At 41.9% G+C, this 12,319-nt stretch overlaps 1 protein-coding gene across 1 annotated transcript in view; it reads right to left on the bottom strand.

Annotated features, from left to right (window-relative positions):
- Positions 1 to 7,653: 7,653 nt before the first annotated feature.
- The window catches only part of reck (reversion-inducing-cysteine-rich protein with kazal motifs), a 42,854-nt gene continuing 38,188 nt past the window's right edge, over positions 7,654 to 12,319 (bottom strand). Inside the window, exon 21 of the mRNA XM_040167467.2 lies at positions 7,654 to 10,644. Within this exon, the coding sequence (XP_040023401.2) occupies positions 10,423 to 10,644 (222 nt within the window). The 3' untranslated portion in view covers positions 7,654 to 10,422. The remainder of the gene's footprint in view (positions 10,645 to 12,319) is intronic.

Below are 12,319 nucleotides of genomic sequence, written 5' to 3'. Positions count from 1 at the left end.
TTATGTAAATAAGTCTTCATTTGTTTGCTAGATTTAGAAAAGAACCAGGAGACTAATACAATCGTTTGGGTTTAGGGGGAACATGGTCCGTTTCGTCTCCATTCCATAATTCCATAATAATTAACCATCAGAGTGGACACCTCATTTCAAAGTGTCAGTCAATTCAAGACACAAAGGAGACCGTGAGCTCATAGTAACACACATTTCTATTGGGTTAAGATGAAAAAACAACTCCCTCTCTCTATTTGAGTGAACTCATTGATTGGATTTAGGAGTCACTAAAAGTCAAATGAGTAGCTGGAGGACAGAGCTGTTAATGTAGCAGCTCTACCGTGGCCTTGTCTTGGGCCTTGGGTTTCACACTGTAGCGGCAACCACAAATAATCTGCTCTTACTTTCTCTTACTGTACGTAGGCAGACTATCTATGCTATCTATACTGTGGACTATCTGTGTCATGTCTATCTGTTTGTTATGTCAGGACGCAAAAAGCACAAAGACCAGTGGAGCCATGGAGCAAAACAAACAATCTTTAACCTACTAGCCGATGAACTCTTTTACTTCCCCAACGGTTTTGGATTGCATTAAAACCCCAATCATATCATTGTACTGTGTGCGTTTAAGTCTGGTATAATGTTTTGCTGTTTTAAGGTAATGAGGGTTTATGGGTTTTTAATTTTACATTTCTGCTGTCGGTATGTAGGCATTGGTTTGAATTAATTAATTTATAATAGTAATAAGTGATTGTTTCAGAGGCTTTTTCCACCAGGACAAGAACACCATTTATGTTTATTAACATCAACCCCCAATGTGACATATTCATTTCCTCTTGCAAGATATGTAGAACAGGCCAGCAGAATATAATACACTGTCCTTTTTCTGAATCCCAAATTGGCAGAACCCTATTTCCTTCTGGTGGCTCCAGGGAAATTCATCTACCTTTTTTTTTCTGCGATAGTGAGTCACTGTAGTGTTCAGACGCTGCTGAAGTACAGCTGCCCCGAGGCCTTGTCAATCATGCTGAGGGTGCAGGGACACTGATTGCAGACACTGTTTATTAATAGGATTAGCTTTAAAGTGACAGAAAAGAGTAATAGATCTCTTAATTTCATCATCTTATGTCTAGGTGATGTTGTTTTACACTATAATCTAGCTTCAGCATTTAGTGAATGACTTAGTAAGCCATCCAGGCCCGTGGTACCCAAGACAAATATGGTCCCGAAATGGCTTTCCAAAAGAAGACAGTTAGAGTGGGTGACTCGATGCACTTTCAGTGCCCCCTCCCCTCCGTTGTTGGTTGCCTCATTAGTCATATGTCATCTTTGCTGTATCACTTCTTTCTGCTGGCATGAATCGATTTCCCTGTGGGATAGCCACAGCTTCACCTTAAGATTCTTCCTCTTCCTTCATCATCTGAGATTCCTGTCTCCCATTCCTCCTCTACCCGCCTGTGTGCCTACTACTGGGCGAGGCAGCGGCCTGCCCTTCTGTGAGTGTTAATGGGACGAGCTCATCCATCTGTCCCATCAGGAGCCGCTTGTTCCTCCAGGACGCCATCTGTTGCACAAACATCCCTCACTATCACAGAGGACGGAGCGGAGGATGGAGAGTCAAGGTACAGAGAGGAAATAAAAAAGGAAATTGAGAGAGGGAAGGTGAAAAAAGGAATGAGTGAAAACACCAAAATAAGGACGTTCTGCGGAAGAGTGCATGATTTACGTCTTTGTTAAAGTTAAAACACGATACCTGAAATGATTGCTTCTTTGGAGTTAGGTAACTGACTGCAGCAGTCAGATCACTCCACTACTACAGACACTGAATTTGTTCACACAGCCTCAAACGCTGCACTCGTGAAGCCAATTTCATGAGCGGGATTAAAGCCTTTTCTTCATACATATTCTAGTGTGCCAAGAAACCTTATAATTACAGACTGGATGAAGAAGATTTCCACCTCATAACTCTGATTCCCCATTGCAGGGCAGCACATCGGTTTGTAGTTAACTTAAGGAAATTATATTTGAAATCTTGATCTGAAAAGTCTGAAACTACACAGACAGCTGTTCATATCTGCAGAAGAGATGTTACTTCTAGTAAATGTGGGGACAACAAACTGCTTGCAATGATACACACAGTTTTTCTACTCTAAATATTTAATTTTATTCTGCCCTTCCAGGAAATGAGCTTTCAAGAAGAATAAGTAGCATGTCAAGAAGTCAACAATGACCCGTCACCACAGCGGCCTGGCATCGGATCTAATGCCTCTTGCTGCTTAAAAAAAGACTTCAGACTGACAATGTTCATGTCCAAAACTGTTATTTCATTACATTAGGGATATTTGTGATGGGTTTTTTCTCAACTTGTGCTACGTTGATTACATGGGGTGATACCTTTAATACAGCTGCCAGATTTCCACTGTCTGAGGGAACCATTTCAATTCAATTCAATTCATCCATCCATCCATTGTCAAACCGCTTATCCTGCACACAGGGTCGCGGGGGGGCTGGAGTCCATCCCAGCCAACTTCGGGCGATAGACAGGGTACATCCTGGATTGGTCGCCAGCCAATCGCAGGGCTACACAGAGACACACAACCATTCACACTCACACATCTACGGGCAATTTAAAGTCCCCAATTAACCTGATCCCCAGAGCATGTGATTTTTGATATGTTACGTAGGTGAAAATAGGCAGTCCTTGAAGTCTTCTTTATATGCGAGTTGAAGGTCCTATCCTGGTCGAAGAGAACTCTCAGATTCCTGACGGTGCTGCTGGGTACCAGAGCAATTCCATCCATAAAAACTGTATCACGTGACAACTGGCTGCGAAGGCGCTCTGGGCCTATCAGGATAACTTCCGTTTTTTCTGAGTTTCCAAGACATTCTTGAAGTTTAACTAGCTGGTCTGTCTCTTCTGGCTTGATTGACAGATACAGTTGAGTATCGTCTGCATAACAATGGAAGTTTATGCGGTGTTTCCTGATAAGATCGCCCAAAGGAAGGATATTTATTGAGGATTCACCGTTTACCGGGCTATACAGAACCAGAAGGGTTCGCCCTCTGCTATAAGGTTAATGTCATTGTGTTTTCCTATTTGCTGTTGTGATTTGCATTTCAGAGCCACAGTAAATACCTGGTTTCTAGATCCAAACTGCCTTCCTTAAACTTCCACGTGCACAATCCTAAAAGAAGAGCAGGATAATTAGCACACATCCTTCTAAACAAATGACAGTGATAAAGATCAGAGTGTGCCAAAGCACAAAGAGGCATACGCTGGCCTGCCCATCTTGTAGTGGAGGAGCCCCTGTGGTTGGCTAGTTGTAACTGCCTCTGGTCTGGAGTTAGCTAACGTTTACTAAAGCTACGCACTTTGGCTCCGAAGCGGTTTGTTGGCACGGATTGACAATTGAAATGAATTCTACACTTTACAATAAATAGAATAAAGAAGATTATTTAACTCCAATCCTCAGTAGTGTAGTTTGGAGAAAAAAAAACATCAGGAAAGGATTAACATTCACAACTGCTGCATTTTCATATTCATCAACTACTACTACTACTACTACAGAGAGGGTATAGCCAATAATAATGATCAATTCCCACCTCAGCTCTGACAGGCTGTACAATGTCAGTACCGTTATCTGGTAAATGTATGCATTATTATATGAGGAAATGTTTATTATGCAAAAAAGGTGCATGATACAAGATTGAGAGCAATCGCAACAGCAGGCGTTAAAATGATTAATGAACTCAAATCTCAAATCTGTTTTGTGTACACGGTGGCAGACTGACTAAAAAGTATTTATCACATTTACTGCCATCAAAATATCAAGGGAAGTGATGAGTTAATGCAATCCACCAATTGCACAGCAGGCACACAGTCACAGAGAAGTCTGACTAATTTTGGAACTTACCAGTTTCTTTCACCACCTCTTTACTTTAGTTCCCGTGAGTTAATAACACCTCAGGTATATTGAATATAAAGGTTCATGGTTAGTATTTGTTATTTTAGTATTTCATTGTTTATGTGTGGTTAGTATCGTATCAGACTAACACCTGACAGCGGGCTGCGATTTCATACATTTCATCAGTCAAAACTGTAAACAGCAGCATATCCTGTAACCGTTTCAACAGCAGACAATGGTGATGACACAAAAAGAAACAAGGAATATTTTCTGTAATGGATTATCTATCCCAAAAGAGCTACAATTAACCTTAACTTCTACTGAAGTATTAACGGTTTTGTTGTAATATTAAAGGTCATTTTACTCACAAGCTGGCTCTCTGAAGTCGATGTGGGATGTTTCAGCTGCAAAGGCAACCAATGACAGATATTGAGCTTTTTTTTTTATTCAAAGTGGAATGATTATTGTCAATTCTGGTAAGTTTTGTGAAAATTTAACCTTTTAATCTTATTATTGATTAACAGTCCAAACGAGCTAGTAAAATGTTTTCATATGACAGCAATATTATCCTATTTTTTTACTACGGCCTCTGGAAAAGACCGTATGTGGACCAGGATGTGGCTCAAAGGTCACAGTTCTTCTTCTTCTCAGTTATCATCAAAGGTATCATTCAGGAACGCAACATATTCCTGCTTGTACTGCTGTTCGTTCTCCTCTTTAGGCTCTGTAGGACCTGCTCTTCAATTTTCCAGTTATTAGGCAAGCTGACACCAGCTTGGTATTTGTGGATTCAGGACCCAGGAGAGCAAACTATCACAAAACATAGCTTCCTTTTGCTGCCTTAACCTGAAGTTGGACAATGGACAGCACAGTCTGCTGATGCCCCCACTATCACAGCAGAGACCCCTTCAGCCTCTTTCACTGTGGCATGCTCGATATTTATGTGCAGGATGCCTGGGCGAGCTTGTTTGCAGACTCTACAGGTGAGACGTGTTTTTCTCTATTAATGTGGCCCAAGGAGAAACAACCGAAGCATATTTCCTTGATCTTTGAAAAAATGAGCTTTTCTTTTACATTAGCATTGAAGGAGCTCCTACTGAACATGGCACAACCCTGTAGTGGTCTTGAATCCTCTCCTTTCATTTGGGAGAGAGAATTTTCCAAGAAAGAACATTTGATCTTGTATTTGTTTCCACGGTTCTCTTTCAGCAGCTCTTCAGCCTTTGGTCGCGTCTATTTGGGGACTCACAGCTCTCAACTGGCTTTTGTGGTTGGCCTTCATTCATTAAACTGACATCAGGACTCAGGTGCAGAGAAATCACACAACCACAAATATATTTCTTTGCAGGTTTCGATCTTAACTGACAAAAAAACTTAAGCTAAACAAAGAAAAACAAAAAAAGGCTTTTCAACAAAAACATAAAGAACAACTAACAATCCCAATCTCCATCCTAAAACCTAAACCCTGAACCCCCTAAGGATTTCACTTTCAGGCTTTGCCTCATGCAATGAGAGGTCAATAAGCAGTGTTATGAGTAGATGAATAAATATTGTCTGATTTCACGTGTTTTTTTCTCCATCTTTAATTCTTGTGTATACATTTTATTATGACAGTATGAACACACATGTGCCGTCCTCTTTTTTAACATCATTTTACTATCCGTGTGTTCACTGGTTATCCCGTTTTTAACGTCACATTGCAATACAATGCTGACTTACCGGAAGCGTTCATAAAGGGCTCAAAATGTCCACCAGAGAGCCCTCAAACACTTAACATTGGGACAGAACCAAACCCTCACAAAGTCTCAAAGTCTGTAAGTGCGTAAGGGTGCGAATTGCGATTGGGCGCGTGAGTCGTCACAATCAAGAACTGCAGTCGTGCTCTGTTGTTGTTGTTGGTTTGACTTTCAATTAAGCTGTCAAATGAACGACTAAAAGACTCTTTCTCCAGAAAGTGTCCATCATGAAGCGGAATGCTTTCTCGTGTTGTTGTTTTAGAAGAGTCTTTGTAAGATGGTTTTCCGGTGCAGAGCTGGGTGTGATGGGAATTTGCTGGTTGGTGGGTGGACGGTATACAGGTTTGATTTACTGACTGACTAGAATAATTATCTGCTTTCATCTCAAAAATGGGAAATTGACAGTGAATGCTTGCCTTAATCCAAACTTCTGGAGCCTTCATACAAGAAATAAACTATTCAGCTCTTCATTTCATGCACATGTCAGCAGCAGTTCTGGAGGGAAGACTCTCTTTGCGGCGGGTCCTTAGGTATATCTTGTTATACCTACACAGCAAATTTCAGAGAGTTAAATTGACTCTGTGAGATTCAATTTTAACTCTAAGCTTGTGTTTATATTGTTCCAATCTTGTCAGTGTTAAATCAACACTCAGCGAAGTGTTAACAAGTTAACTCGGAATAAGTGTCAGAAATAAATCTGCCCAGTGTTAAATATATTACAGGTCATTAGCAGGTAGCTGACACATTGCATTTTTAACCCATGGTTTTTACATTTTAGCCTGTGGAGCAACTATAGGGCTGTCTTGCTCAGGGACACTTTGACATGGGACAAGTAGCAGCTGGGCTTCAAACCACCAACCTTGTGGTTCCCAGCTCACCCTCTCCAATTTATGCGCCACAGTACGCAGAGTATAACCAAACACCAAGAGGTGTGACACTGTACAGTTACATTTCAAACCTATCAAAGAGTTAATTTAACTCTACTAAGTGTCGCAAATGAATCTGATAATGACACTGGATAATGACTCCAGCTCTTTCCTACAATTGTCTCTGTAACAGTTGAATAAACTTTTTGGAGTGTGATTTCAACTCTGCACTTCAACACTCTTCCCTAACACCGAAGATGAACTCTAGGAATTTTGCTGTGTATGTAATAAAAGTATTGTTGATTTAGAACGAGTCTCTCCTGATTGAAATGACTGTGGCTGCTCCTTCACAGGCACTTATCCGTAAGGAAGAGGAGGAAGAGGCGGACTTCACTGACCTGGCATCAACATCGTTCAAACCAGTTTGTGATCTCATCCTCCTCCAGCGGTTGCGGTCTGGATTGAGTGACAGAAGAGGAGACCTCAGCTAAGCTTGGTCAGAACTTTCCATTTCACTAGCCCATCTTCAAGATTCCTGATGCCTTTCTATCATCTCCAACCTGCCTGCCCATTCTCCTCTGGCCTCTCACATCAACAAGGCCTTTTTCGTCAACACAACTTCTGCTCACTGGACATGTTCTCTTTTTTGGGCCGTTGTCTGTAAGCCCTAGAGATGGTTGTGAGTGAAAATCGCAGTAGATCAGCAGTGTGTGATGTACTGGCGTACCTGATAAAGTGACTACTAGAGGTCATCAAGTACTGACGCGATGACCTCTAGTTGTCAGAATGCTGTTAACAAGACTTTTAATCCATTGGTATATATTCAAAACATCCTAAAATTAGGGCAAATGAGGTTAAAAATTCAATTAATGTATTGGAAATAACCATGTTCCTAAAAAGATCCATCATGTTTGTGTTTACTACCCTTCTTGTAACCTGACTTTGACACATAACGTGAAACAAGGTGACTTTTCTGAAAGACCATACATCAGACCAGGCTAATCCAGTAATACTGTTTGTTGTTTCCCCAGAAGCTTCAACAATGAGTCTGATGATTAAAAATAAAAAGCCATCTTTGGCTTTGGGTTCACGGGATGTGTCTCATAGCAATTTGCTATGAGACGCACAGTAAAAACACACAGTAAAAACACTCCCTTGGTTGTGATATTGCTTTTATATTTCATGAAATATGCATTTTGTTGACATTCTTCCAAAAAGAATGTTTAAGTTCATGGCAGACAGTGATGAAGCAAATACAAGAGTACTTTTCAATTCAGTAACAAACCGAACATGATATTACGTTTATCATTCTAGCCCGAGGGTTCACATGCCGAGGAAGGCTGATTGGTTCGGTTTGACTCCACTACTCCACACCTATGTACGTCCTATCAAAATGCAAGAGAATTGAGCTTTCTGCTAACAGATCCCTTCAGAGGGTTGTCTCATCTAAGACACTAATTTTAAAAATAGCTCAACTTTTGGGTAACTTCATTTGTGAGAGTAACATAAAACCATGGATACGTGTGGAGCGGGAGACTTGGCTGAGCATAGAGACTGGAAGCGACAATGAGCCCAGCTCTGTCCAAACCAAAAACACAAATAACACATTACACAAATTTACCTTGTGATTCAAGAGTAACGCACTGCTTTTTAGAAAATTGATACATTACTTTTTGTCTGGTAGATGTAGTTTTAGCTTGTTGTTTAGGAATCATCAGAGAGCACTTTAACCATGATATCATACATGTAACCGTCAAATAGATAATCAAGACACTTTGGGAGGTTTGTTGACTTAATACGAGTTTGCCGCAGACATGAGAATGACGCTAATGACGCTACGAGCTAACCAGCTAAGCTATGTTAGTTAGCTAGTGAGGTGCTTACCCATATATAGGTCCAAAATAATTCCCCCAAAACAACAAATTGACATAATATATAAGTCATTCGTTAGTAAGCTTTAGTTTAAGTGTTTGTGCGGATACTTTTGGACAGAGTCAGGGAAGCTTATGCTTCCAGTGTGTAAGCTAAGCTAAGCTAACCAAATCCAGACACTAGCGCTTCACTTCACGCACATACATTAGATTTTTCAGCAAACGTACAATTTCACTTTATGAAAGAAGGCACTTTTCCCAAAATGCCAAACAATTCTTCCATCTGAGTAATTCATCAGGAGCAGAAAACGTTGACTTTTAAAACCACAGCCAGGTTTTTCTAATGCAACATGGAATCAAATCAAACACTGAAGACACACACAGTATTAAAAAGTAACCAAATTCATGTTGGCTCCAAAGGACATAAAACGTGAGATAACAATATTAATAATAATAATAATGATAATACAAATTCTCCGCTACAGAGCTGCCTAGCACAGTAATACTGTTAGAGAGGGCGACGTTGTGCTTCACAGGCAGATAGACAAACACGTAGAGACGGGACATCACACACTGTAGTACATTCTGGAGTAAAACACACTTCATAATTGTCATCATGCAATAAGAATAACTGCTATTTGTAAAAAAAAAAATATGGCACATAGGTGATCATCATCTCAATCAGGTATCACAAACACATCAAATATAGACATTTCTTAACAAATATAACGTTATTGCATTTTTCATTATTACTTCATATAAGACACTAAAGTGGACTAGCTGATTGTCATTGTGTAATTAAATGGCTTCTGGCCGCTACAGACAGGAAGCGTCCCTTCCAACGCGTGTCAGAGCTACTGGCCTGGTTCAGAGGGACCCAGAGCCTCGTCACTAGTGGCGCCCATGAGACACTCCATAGCTTGGGGGGAGGAGCGCGTTCTCTGTCCGCTGCATGCACGGACATACGCGTGCACATGTCGGGTGGCATCTCTGACATAATGGTATGCAAAATATTCTTTGGGTTTGACACAGGGACATGAAAGTCCTGAGTTTGTTGGACCGCTTCTAACGACTCTTTGTAGACTTTATCTCTTGCGATACTCGTCGTCATACCTCATAACTTTCAATGACGGTTGGCTAAAACACTACGTTGCTAATGCTCATGCACTAACAAGCGCATTTCTCCATCCTGTTACAGTCCAGATACACCTGCTCCACTTAGCTTATCTGTCCCATTACACTTTAGGTGAATAATGCATCGTGCTCTTGAACACCACATCAGATGTTAAGATGTGGTTTTCAGGGAGAAGCTTCATGTGACCACGTGAAACTGTGACACATCACCCCATCGGATCCTGGATCACCAGCTGCCTCAATAGTTTGAGGTTTTGATTGACCTTCCGGCACTTGTTTGTTTGGTCAGTGGCTCAGTCCATGAGCATGGCACCACCGCTGCTGGGGTTTAAGAGAACTGAGTCCATGTACATGTGGTATGTGCTGTGGTCCCCCCCTGGATGCTGATCAGACTCCATGTAATACTTGGATCACACACACAATCAACTCCTACCATTCTCTGATTGGAATGTTGGGTAATTTGTCAAACAGATGTGCTTGCAGAGAAGGATGTTCCTAACACACACACACACACACACACACACGCAGAGTAAGTTATGACATTTACATCCACGCTCAGCAGCTTTCAGAGGAGAGCCTGCTGCTAAGACTGACAGATAAAACACTGCTGGTATTAAGTCAAAAGCTTTTTAAGGTCACAAGCACACACACACACACACACACGCATACACACACTCACACACTTCACTGGAGGGGAAACTCATCCACTGAATAATACTGTTCATACAAAAGCTTTCCACATTAATAGCTTTTCCGACGCCTTGATTGTTTGACACGCAGGTGAGTCAGTAGGAATGATTGACGCAGACGCTCCTTCCGGTTCCATGACCGCCCGAACGCGCTCGGGGCTGGAGGGAGGGGGGGGGGGGGTGGGTGCACTTTTGGAACACTCACAAGAGTTGGCGAGGGAGGAGCTGAGTTAAACCTGGTGGAGGACAGGCGCTGCAGCGATGACGAGCCCCAGGAGGAGGCACAGGCCCGGGTGCAGGGGGGAGGGCGGAGCGCCCCCAGAGGAGCGGACGTAGGAGGTCTGGATCTCGGAGGTGAGGAAGGCGGAGAGGGGGACGTGGGACACCAGGGTGGGGCTGGCGTAGTTGATCAGGGCGTCGATCTTCTCGGCCTCCTTGCTGCAGGCTTCGATCTGGAAAGAGAAGAGAAATCACTCATCACTCCTCCACCCGAGCACAGCAGCCCCCCCCCAACGCCCCCTCGGTGGCTTCATCTCTTTATGGGGTCTGGAACCCCGACCGGATGCTAGAATGTGCCGCTGCATGTCGGAGTGTTGGGTGCTCATGAGACGTGTGGTTTTAGTCGCCGTGACGTCACCATATGAGAACTCAAGCCTCAATGTGGATATTTAGACGGTTTCCATCTGGATTTTGTTCATCTGCATCTTTTTGCAAGTTACGACTGTAACATTTTTAGGAAACCAAATTGTCTCCTAAAGTCCACACAGGTCCCCTCCTGTAATGTCCTGTATGAGTCCTAGCTGATGTGGACTGCTGGGAACGTTGGTTTGTCTGTGACATCTGAAGACAGAATTTAAATTGGTAAAACCTGAATTGGTACGATCGATTCGGTGGTTCGTCTTTAAGCTTCTGGGACGCTTTAAAGCTTTTTTCATTTCCAGAGGCGTATTGAAGCAGCACAACTGGCTAAGTGCAAAGTGACGTGCGCAGTGCTCAGATGCGGAGACTTTCTTTTGGCTCAACCTCCATCAGCTAGGGGATGAAAATGACTTTTCTTCTCAAACAAGTTGGAGATACTGTTGCCTAGTAACAGCTACGACTAAAAGCCACCAGAAGAAGCTTCCCATAACCCTTGAAACTCAAGGTTGTTTTGTCTTTTTTCTTCTTCTGACGTCTGTCTACATCCAGTGACATTTTGCCATTCGAGGCTGACATCATTCTTCTGCTTTTCTCAAATGAGGGTCTTTGTCAGTGTAGCACAACAGATTATATAATGCCCCATTTACCTGTACTCTTTATTGGATCCTTCTAGAAGTCTGTCTGATTTAGCAGCAGGAATCTTTAAAGTATAAGAGTATAAATTATTCAATATAGAGCCTCCAGTCCTACAGGTTGGGTTGAGGGCTTTAAAAAGACAAAGAAGAAAAAGAAAAGGGGAATGGAGATTAGACCGGTAGAACTAATACATGGCCGTGGAGAACATTGGATTTATGTTCAGGAGACAAAAGCAATCCAAGCAGACAAACACCGAGCCAGTCCCGTCTCATAACAACACTGATTAAAGCAATGTCGGGATGAATATTCATTTGATAATAATAATAATAATATCGTCTTCCAATGGAGACACATAGTGATGAAATTGCATATCCAACTCGATTGTAACCCCCCGTCACCCAGTTATTTAATAATAAAACTGCCTGTTAAGCAAAAAGGGTTATACATAACCGTGGGGTTGTTACGTTTAAACTAGATATTTATCAAGCAATAAGGTACTTTGTTCAATAATGTAACAGTTCGACCCTCCAACATTTGAAGTTAAGTACTAACTCAAGTATCTTATTGCTTTTATAATATGGTTACCAGCAACATTATAAATAGTAAGTAATTAGCTGCCTTTCATTACAAAATAGTATTAGCGACCAAACTCACGGGGAGGGTGCCCACTCTGTATAGACGTGGTTTGCAATACCAGGTGGAAAGGGAGCCTAAAGGTGCTTATCTTCACGTTTCATACGCTTATTTGGGGTTTCATTTTATAACACTGCAATAAACGTAATTTATTGTTTAACCTCTTGAACCCCAAAGCCCCCCTTTGTTGGGGGCTGGGAGAAGCAAATATCTGCCTTA

This window comes from Gasterosteus aculeatus, chromosome 21 (assembly GCF_964276395.1).
Source record: "Gasterosteus aculeatus chromosome 21, fGasAcu3.hap1.1, whole genome shotgun sequence".
NCBI lineage: Eukaryota > Metazoa > Chordata > Actinopteri > Perciformes > Gasterosteidae > Gasterosteus > Gasterosteus aculeatus.
This window is presented reverse-complemented; position numbering and strand designations above follow the sequence as displayed.